Here is an 11,606-nt window from a genome sequence, read left to right on the forward strand (position 1 = left end):
AATTATTGACATATATATGCAATGGGGCATGATTGACATGTGCAAAACCAAGTTAAAATATCATTTGTTTAAACTCATTCAATAAATTTATTAATAAAGAAAATTATGTTTAATATAAATATTGTATAGAATATTTTTGATTTTTTATATTTCACAACAAATTGGATTAAATTAGTGAATTCAATTATAACAATGGTGGGACATTTAAACTCAAAATATGATTTTGATATATGTTAAATTTTAGTATTCATATTAAAAAAATATTATTTTTTAGTATTTTAAAAATTTATTCAAATCAAAGGAAGATCCTGCCTTGTTAATATTCTTGAGAATTTTGTATGCATGTTTATAATGATAGATTGTAATTAAAGTAGGGGAAAAATTGAATCTTTATTTCATTACACTTGTAAATTTATTTGGAGATTTTGTTTATAAGACCAATTATTACTACTATTGGTCTAAATAGCAAAAAATAATCAATAAGTAACTTCATTTTATCATTAACCACGATTATGGGATAAATTCTGAATATATGTAATCAAAATAATCCATAAATATATATTAAAACATACCTAAAGATCAACATCATCGTCAACAACAAAAATAATATGATACTTGATAACATGCTAACCAAAATATAAAATTGAATAGTGTGATGGACGAATTACCGATGACAAAAAATAATGAACAATCAAGAAACCAATTAGTAAATGAACAAATCAAGAAACCAATTATTATTACTATTGGTCTAAACACTAAAACAATAATTAATAGGAAATACCTTTATTTGACCTTTCCATAACCATTAGCAACAATTTTGTGACGAGACCTCGAATATATATCATCAAAATAATCTATAAAATAAAAATACCAAAAATTCAAACTATAAGTCTAGTTGTGGAAAACCATCTTTCCATGATACTCGTGTAACGACTAATGCTCTCGGATAAACGCGTTGTTCACGTAGACGACTTCCTCCGAGTGTGTAAAAGCATCTCAAAACTTTTAAGCACTAACGAACTTGATAGAGCTTGAGTAATACAGTGCTCTTAAAATGTATAGGGCATAAGAAAGAGAGGGAGAAAGGTTTGGTATGTAATCGGCCTACAATTCTATTCTTTTTATATAGATAAAATAAAGATGTGAAAAGTCATAAAATTAAAACATCATAAATCATTAAATTATAGTGATAGAGGTCAGAAGAGATAGAAAGTCAAAGGCCAAAAACGGTCATTTCATTCCTTCTATAAATGCAACCGTTTCTGTTCCTGTATAATTTAAACTGGTTTTTCTAGTACGTATCATACATTTCGTAATTTAATAGATTAAATATTCTAGTAACAGGGGCATTGACAATATTTATATTTATAGTCTATACAAATTGCCAGATAAGATGATGTAGTGTAAATTAATTAACATAATCAGTTTGATCTAAATTATAATATTTAAATTTAAAATGGCATTTCCTAAATACCCCACAATCTCCTTATACTCCACAATGGCATTTTTGTTGGCATACGTTTTATTACTGTAATTAGTTTTGGATCAACAAATTATTTGCTTAATAAAATAATTGATCATAACTGTTATGTCTCTTGAAACTCTTAACATTGTCTATAACTTTTCCACTTCCACTCCCGTAAATTATTAATTTATTATAACAACAATAAAAACCTTACACATTGTAATTTCATTTAAATATTTATAATGACACATTATAATCACAAACAAAAATAATAAATTTATAATTTGGACTAATTACTTAAAATTGAATAAAATTTAAAAATAATAGATATGTAAATACAATTTAAATATATAATCCAAAACATAAAATTAAACAACTTTAAAAATCTACCAAACCTATACACATATTTAAGTATATAAAGTTGCATTATTTGTAAAATTAATCAAAGCTTCTAATAACCACTTTCTTATCTCTTAACACAATAACAATCACAGTTCTATATTAGTATTAATGGACAACCTAAACACTCAGATAAAAATAAAAAAATTAATACTACTACACAACAATAATCATTAATATTAATATGAAAGAATTACAAGTACCATCAACCATATAAATATCAATTTAAATTTTCAAACAGTCACACATCATCTCTAATGTTTTGGTAAAAAAAGATATATTGCTTCAATAATTGTGCATGAAAATTATATCCAAGACCAAGCCGAAACTTATAACCCTAAGCCGAAACTTATTAATTTATTATAACAACAATAAAAACCTTACACATTATAATTTCATTTAAATATTTATAATGACACATTATAATCCCAAACAAAAAAAATAATTTTATAATTTGAACTAATTACTTAAAATTGAATAAAATTTAAAAATAATAAATATGTAAATACAATTTAAATATATAATCCAAAACATAAAATTAAACAACTTTAAAAATCTACCAAACCTATACACATATTTAAGTATATAAAGTTGCATTATTTGTAAAATTAATCAAAGCTTCTAATAACCACTTTCTTATCTCTTAACACAATAACAATCACAGTTCTATATTAGTATTAATGGACAACCTAAACACTCAGATAAAAATAAAAAAATTAATACTACTACACAACAATAATCATTAATATTAATATGAAAGAATCACAAGTACCATCAACCATATAAATATCAATTTAAATTTTCAAACAGTCACACATCCTCTCTAATGTTTTGATAAAAAAAAATATATTGCTTCAATAATTGTGCATGAAAATTATATCCAAGACCAAGCCGAAACTTATAACCCTAAGCACAAACCTAAAATAGTTACAAATTAAATAAATAAAAGAAATTGTGACCATGTATAAAGACATTGTCAATCTTCTTCTTCACTCATTCGTTCATTTCTTCTACAATCTACGGTTGTCGCAACCTATGCCTCAGCCCATTTCTTCTACAATCTACGGCTGCCGCAACCTATGCCTCAGCCCATTTCTTCCTCACCATCGACAAATTGACGATTCAACATCAAATTTCATTATCTCAAAAGACACATTATTTTAATTTGTATATTTATAGTTGAAATGAAAGCTAATATCAATTCTAAAAAATAAACTACAAATCTTATACTTACATAAACAATTGCATTCAACACCATAACTGCCGAAGTGTGTTATAGTTCCTGCAATTACATAAACAGTGAGAGTTAAATCAAAACTATTCAATCACGCTTATAGAAAACGTAGGATAAAGTTTCATCGGAAGATGAAACCGCCGAATAAAGTTTGTAAGAAAAGTGACCAGTGCAATAGAGATAGAGAATAAGATAGTGAGTGAGTGAGTGAAATAATCGCTACCATGTGTCATATATTTATAGTCCAACAAAAAGAATTAAATACTTATTCTTAAACCTTTCATTTGCCGATAATATTTAAAGACATTTTAACTTCTCTAAGTATAATTAATCAATAACGGTTTCTATGCATATAAATTTGTACGTTACTAATTAGAGTGAATATAACCTTGTATTCAATTGATATAGTCTGAATCAATTTATTTGATGCTTTGTTGGTGCTATATGAAATTATAATGAAGAAAACGTGCACATAACTTACAAATGTTGTAATCCTTCATTAAATCTATTGAAATATAACATTAATCTACATATGTATACATCATGAATTGTATTAAAGAATAGTAACTGTCATATTATTATTGCTGCAAAACTTTATGCATAATTGGTAGTAAATGTTACGGTTTTAATTACAAATGATTAGTGTAAATATTTAAATTAGTTTCATCTTATAAATATTTCAGAATGAGGACAGAACTTATAAATATTTCAAAATAATGCCAAAACTTAATTACATTCATTCTGCATCTATACATATAAATCATTTGAATCGATAATTTTTTTGTCAAAGTGGTCGTTTATAAATGCCACATTATAAATTAATTGCATAACTTTAATACATACACATGATTCAAACAAATTAATTGGGTGGTAAATTGCACTAATTATTTAATCTCAATAATGACTATATATTAAGAATAAATATTGTGAATAGAATAAAGTTAATTCATACTCATTAATTTTAATTTTTTACGTTTCAAATTACGACTATATATTAAGAATAAATATTGTGAATAGAATAAAGTTAATTCATGCTCATTATAACTGCCACATTATAAATTAATAATTGTATAACTTTAATTCATACACATGATTCAAAAAAGTTAATTGGGTGGTAGTGGTGGTAAATTGCACTAATTATTTAATCTCAATAATGAATTGGTAATGGTAATTAATATGTTTTAGTGATACAAGGGTGTCTAATGATTTTAATCTCCCGCACCATATTGTTTAGCCAAAATAATTTTAAGAAATGCCTAAAAATAGTGACAGTTACGAAAATTAAATGGGTTAAAAATGAAAGGCCATTTAATAATTTTTCTTAATTGCATTTACATCCTTTACATAAAATAGCTATTCAAAACGTCCCAAAACTCAACTTTTATATATCATTTAATAATTTTTCTTAATTGCATTTACATCCTTTACATAAAATAGCTATTCAAAACGTCCAAAAACTCAACTTTTATATATGTATAGATTCACTCTCTCTAAATTAAATACCTCTTATATCTTTGCATATCTAACATTATCTCAATTCATCCATTCTCCTTCCTAGTCTTCTAATTTCTTCAATTTCTTCACATATACTAACCTTTCAGAATTCCTGGATCCCCACTGAATTTAATTAAAATGCACAAATTTTAATTTATTTCAACTATCTAACCTTTTTCATTTCAATAATCAAAATTTTGAATTTTTAATCTTTATAATTTAATTTTAGAGATATCACGTTGTAAATGAATACTACTAGTAAGAAATTGAAGATTAATAAAAAAAATGTAGGTGTGTAGTCGAGTTTTTGTGACTGGTGTTTTGGAGAGGTGAGGAAATATATGGTTGGATTATTGATATTCTAAATAATATGAGGTCAAAATACATCTACCATATTATACTATTTAAATAAGACTGTGACTAATGTTATTGTACAACATGCCCATGTAGGGTTGCGTTAGTATGCTAACTAATTTACAGTAATAACTAATAACTTTCAATTATGTGTATTAAAATTATCAACACAAAGACATAATTATACCAATACAAACATGTAAATTTAAATATCAATATAAAGACATAATTTATCAACACAAGAAAGATTGATAAATTTATGTCTTTGTGTTGATATTTTTAACATACAAAATTGATATTTAGTTATTAGTTATTACTGTAAAAAGTTAGTATTTAATATATATGAACATACAAGTTAATTTTAATTTGTGTATGTCAGTATGTGCCTAAAGAGTGATTAATATAAGATGTGCCTAGCGATAATAGTGATTAATAAGATTAAAGTTATCCGATTTTCGAGTTCATGTAACCTTTTAAATGTCTCTGAACTCACACTAACTATGACTAAAGAGTTAATTTTGGAAATTTCCATTGACCAATGAAACATATCCTATTTTATGTAACAAAATATATACAGCTAGTACATTTAATTTATATTGGTATCGTATATTTACCCACAATTTTTGGATTGGGCTTTCGTCGGCCCAACTGTTACTCTTTCCGAAACCAGTCTATCTGGTTTTTCTTACTATGAAGTATGAACGACACATTGGGCCATTTTTTGAATACATATATTTTTACCATCTTTCTGTCCGATTTTTTTGTTGCCATAACTAGGCTGTGATCCAATACTTTTCATTTTCAGGGTGTTTTATATTTTTAAATTATTTGAACGTGGTCATAAAAATGTGAAGAATAATACTTTTCTAGTCCATGGGAAAATTTCCACAATTTCCATTCTATTCATCTATGATAAATATCATTCATCACATAAAAAATAGACACTTTTTCATTTTGGTATGTACAATAAAAGTAGTCCATTTTTATTTTAGGTAACTTTTTTACTCTATAATAAGATGGGATATATTTTTAACTAACAATAATTTAATTACTTTTTCTTTCTATATCTCTTATACTTTACTAATTATACAATATCAAAACTTGTGTCATTTCAAAAATATCTATTTCTATAAAACGATGGAGTATCAGTTTTCATTTATATTAGTATGATCTTCACAACTTACATTACTACTACTATAATTTAATTCAAAACAATATGATAGTTATTCTATATACATATTCTGTGGACACCACTTATGAACGCCACTCTAGTTTAGTCCACATTATTTATTTTGTCCATACATTTAATTTGATTCTAGTACTTTAAAAGTGATTACTGAGATTATTAATTTTACACATCACATAAAATTAAAGCACAATATAATCAAAATAAACGTATTAATGGATTAAAAACATGTTACATTAAATTTGACCTAAAACGGAAAATTTTAATTGTTTGGGGTTTCTGACAAGATACAATATTGTTGAATCACAGATTCACAACGATTATCCATTTAGAACAAGTGGGTTTCAAGTGGAGCGAGCAGTTCACGGTAATCTCAACAACTATTCATGCAAGTATTAACTTCCCTAGAAAAACCCTAGTTTATTTTGACACTCAAACCATAGGGCTTTTCTTGCAATTTGAGAGTCTGATTCTAAATGAAGTCCTTCCCTATTTCACATGACCCTCAAGTTATTCCAATACTAGCCCAAATACTCATTGCAAATAGCCTTAGTTAATTATATAGAAAATTCATTGACAATAATATATGCATATTTCTGTAAATTTGTAAATGAGACAAACTCTTTACATGTCGACTTTGTAAATTTGTTAAAACTTGTTCAGTGAAGCTCGTTAACTACATAAGTAAAGCTTTTGAGTTTAACGATACTCGGAGATTGACTCGTGAAGAAAGTCGTTGGACTGAGTTAGATTTTAAAGCAACAAAATATGTTTGTGCAATAATTAAAAATAAGGTATTACTAACTTATTACACTTTGATTTTGCTATAGATTAAAAAGTCGCATAATCAAGTAAAAATGTTATATTTATGTGAATATATAGATCAATTTAATTTTAAAAGAAAATAATGAACATTTTAATTTAGAGAAAGCTATATATTGTTTAGACTCGATGGAGCTCATAAGTCTTGAAGTGTTTAATAAATAAAGTTTGAGCTTAAATTAAAGAGAGTGAAGACTTGGAAATAATCGACTTTGAACTAAATTATGGAGTTCTCTTAAGTAGTCAACGATTGGACGTAACAAAGAGAAGTCACAAATACATACATACTATACTAATGTTTCAATTACAACAAAATTAAACTTTGTATCTAACTTATCAACTTAATTGTGCATTAAATCAAAGGATTTAGGGTTTAGTATCTTGGATTTATTAGCATATACTTGTATAGTGCTACAATATTATACACACGCTGTTAATGTCGTAATTGCTTCCAGTGAATAAACGCCGAAAAATACTCCATAACTATTAACAGTGATTTGGGCCTTCTAAGGTCGAAACCCTGGCTACGTCACTGCACACACATCCCTTCATTAAACAATTAAACATTCACCAACTTGTCTGAGCTAGCATTTCATGATTCATCACCCTACGACACGTAAATATCTAATGCAAATTGCAAGTTGCAATGTAGATTCATTAATGGCTATGACACTATGCCAAGAAAGCAACTCTTATCTGCTCAAATACACAGACTTTAACCTGTAAAGGGCCCTATCTTGGAATAGGAAAAGTAACTTCAAATTTGAAAGCAATGTTGATATCTCATGTTTCTTCTGTTGATGATGATCATCAATCCCTTTCTTCATCACCATCTCATTGTTCCACCTTCCTTCACCCACTATATATACCATACCACCATTTCCCATTCTAGTTCTATATATAGTCTTTTTATTCATCTCAAAGAGATGCTAGTGAGACCTCAAGAAGAAGAAGAAGAAGAAAGCAATATTCTTCCAATCATGGTATGCAACCTAGCTTCACTTCATCAATATATAAAATATGTATGTGTGTATTATAACCTTCTTGTTGTAACAGGATTCAATAATTTGTTAATTCAGTGCAATAAATTATTGCACAATTCCTATAATTTATTACATTGACGCATAAGTTAGTGCAATTGAACGAAACCCTAAATATGTTTCCATATTGATATCTATGTATGTTGGTTAAGTTGCATATGGACCTCCTATTTCAACGAATTTATGTGCAATTTCTAGGAGATGGTTTCTATTAGAACTTTTTTTCAAGTATGAATACAGAACTATATCAGTTCACAAATACATTAATTCATGACTCAATACCAGTTCGCTGATTCATGAACATCAGTTCATGACTCAATATCAGAAATTGATATTTTGCGATGCCAACTGATATTAATGTACCAAAGAACTGATATGATTTTCAATTCTCAAACTTTTCATTTTAAAAAGTTCTCACTATAACTGCCTCCTATATTGATACTGTCATATTATATTTGCAGAGTGATCATCAATATCTACGAAAAACGGTATCGGACGTGACAAATGAAATAAACAAAATAGGCAAAGAATTGGAAACCATTGCTGAAATGGAAGAAACAATAATCTTGCAAGCGGAATGCGAGTGTTGTGGCCTCAAAGAAGACTACACAAAGGAATACATAACTCGGATCCGGACCTCGTTTTCGGGAAAATGGGTTTGCGGGCTTTGCACAGAAGCGGTGAAGGAGAGATTACAGCGTTGCCCCATAGCTATGGAAGATGCCATAAAGTTTGTGCAAGATTTCAATACTACAACTAGGGTTAATCCCAAGTTGTCAATGGCATGGATGATGAGAGATATTGCCAAGCGAAATTGCTCCAAGAGAAACAATTTATCAGGTGGGAAAAAAATTATCAGGACATCTAGCTGTGCTGGAAGGATTGATTATAACTCGAACCAAGAGCATTAGATTTTAGAAATGGACTTGTAATGTTTATGATATATGTATGGTTGTTCTGGAATACATCAAATAAGTATATTATTGGATACATGAATAATAGCAGTAGTAATTGCTATTAAAAGTATTATTATATGTAAATCATTTGAATAATTGTCTGTGAAACTTATAGAAATCCTTAAAAAACCCTAATTTCTATAGATTTCATTTTATTATCAAAATCGAAGTTTTACCGTGAAAACAATTATGAGATCTAGAAACCCTAATAAGTAAAAAGGAAATAAAAGAAAATTACGGAAATTAAAATATAATTTGAAAAAAATAAAAAATGATCCTTTTACCTCTTAAAACAATCTCTGTTGGCTAAATTCCATCATGCATGTTCGATTTCTCATACCTTTTCGAAAGTCTCTGGTAATAGTGTCATTCTGAAGTTGTGACCTTTTCAACTTCATAGGCTATAACTACATTATGTTTTGTATAATGGAACTGGAGTTGTGTTGCAATTGTGATTTTAAGGAAATAAATTTGAATTTTTAATACTCTAATTTACTTCCAAATTCTTTATTTGACAAAATTAAGTAATAGAAATAAAATTGTATTTTAGTTTCAATTTTTTTATTTGAAGTAAAAAAGTTAACTAGAGATTGACATTAACTTTTATTTGAATTTTTTTTTTCAATTTTTAGTTAGGTACATTATGTATGTAACTCTATATAGTAATTCCTCCATTCCCAAAGAGTATGAACATTTGGTTTGACACAGGTTTTAATGCATAATTGGAAAAGTAAGAGAGATAGAAAAAAAAAGGTTTTAAATTATTATTAATGGAGAATGGATTCCACTCTTTAGAGAGAAAAGAGTTTCCTAAATTAGAAAGTTCATACTTTTCAGGGACAGACTAAAAAGGAAATAGTTCATACTCTTCAGGGACGAAGGGAGTACGTATTACCTCCGTCTCACAAGAGTGCACTTTTGATTGAGCACGAGTGTTAATGCTCTATTGGTAAAGTAAGAGATAGAGGTAGAAAAAAAGTAATTAAAGTATTGTTAGTAGAGAATGAGTCTCACCTCATAGAGAAAAAAAAGTTTCCAAAATTAGAAAAAACATACTACTATTGTGGGACGGACTCAAAAGGAAATATTGCAACTTTTATCGGACAAGGGGAATATATATTTTAATTTTTGTCTACGAGTAGTGTGTGTAATATCGTGTTTGTGACTTGTGTATATATTATGTATGAAGTGTTTCGGGAAGGTATTCAATTTTACAATTATTTAGGATTCCAAATATGTACTCTGGCTAAATAATTCAAATTATAGAATTACAAATTTAGAGTTAAAAAATAAATTTCAAATCTAAAGATTTCATAATACCAAACAATTGATTTTAAAATGAAGCTCCAATTCCAAAATATGTTGTAATCCACGCTACATCAAAGTAATTAATTATACAAGTGTATTTGTAAAGAATATTCAGGGAAAAAAGTCAGTAGAATGAATATATATCTCAATTCTAATATATTAATTTTATAAAAAAATATAAATTTAATTATTTAGCAAAATGTAAAGTATAATTACCAAAAAGAAAAAAGAAGTAAATAGGTATATTAATTAGACGCTCAAAAGTGGCTAAAAACTTATCTTTATTAATTTGTGGACGGGGAGGAGGAAGTATCACTTTAAGCATCACTTTATGGCTACTACAAATAAATATTTCCGTTGAATTCGAGCTTTCATTTAGTGCTATTTGTTTCGAGCATTGGTCCCTAGTTAGAGATAGCTATCTATCTACATTCATTAATGGTCATGTTATAGAAAATGACAACCACACTTGTATCTTTTCTTTTTCACAAAGAATCTAGATATTAATTGGATGAAGATACAATCCGAGGATAAAAATCAAGACTACAATCAATAAGGTTATACTCGAAATTTGAAAAAGAGCGTAAACGTTTTTTTAGTCTAGGACGTGTTAAGGTAATGAAGGTTTTGCGAGTTATAGTATATAACGTTAATGAAATTTTGAAATAACATATATGTATTTAATTATCTGAACAGTATCGACGGAAAAAAAAATATATGAAAATGGTCTTGTAATTAGGTTACAAGTAGGGCTAGCAAATCGTGCGGATTGGGTCATTATCGGGTCAACCTGATAATGACCCAACCCAATAAGGCATAACCTGAACCCGACCTGTTAAGGAAACTGTAAATCCGAACACGAACCCAACCTGCTACCTTAAAATCCGAACACGACCCGCACCCGACACGAACCCGTTATCGACACGATATAATATGGGTTGACACGACACGATAACAACCCGAACCTGATATTACACGATTAAAACCTAATATTACACGATTAAACCTTAATTTTTAACCTAATTTACACAATTAAAATTCGTTTTATACTATTTAAACCTAATTTATAAGAAATTAAAAAATTAAAGTAATATATATTTTTTTAAATAATAATAAAAATAATAATATTATTTCTTAATGGGTTACCCGTATCCGACCCGCATCCGACCCGAACCCAACCCGAAATTATCGGGTTCTTAATGGGTCAACCCGATAAGGACACGGATCCAATAAGACTTGACCCCAACCCAATAATTTTGTGCGGATTCGTGTCGGATTATCGTGTCGTGTCGAAAATTGCCGGCCCTAGTTACAAGCTCGTACTTATTTTACGATTGATAAAACTCTT

General features: G+C 28.0%; 1 protein-coding gene across 1 annotated transcript; it reads left to right on the forward strand.

Moving 5' to 3' along the window:
• Positions 1-7,879: 7,879 nt before the first annotated feature.
• LOC121782120 lies at positions 7,880-8,984 on the forward strand. The gene is made up of 2 exons (XM_042179840.1): positions 7,880-7,937; positions 8,456-8,984. Exons 1-2 carry the CDS (start codon positions 7,881-7,883, stop codon positions 8,903-8,905), a joined length of 507 nt encoding a protein of 168 aa, XP_042035774.1. The 5' UTR covers position 7,880; the 3' UTR covers positions 8,906-8,984.
• Positions 8,985-11,606: the final 2,622 nt, after the last annotated feature.

Source organism: Salvia splendens, chromosome 20 (assembly GCF_004379255.2).
Source record: "Salvia splendens isolate huo1 chromosome 20, SspV2, whole genome shotgun sequence".
Lineage (NCBI taxonomy): Eukaryota > Viridiplantae > Streptophyta > Magnoliopsida > Lamiales > Lamiaceae > Salvia > Salvia splendens.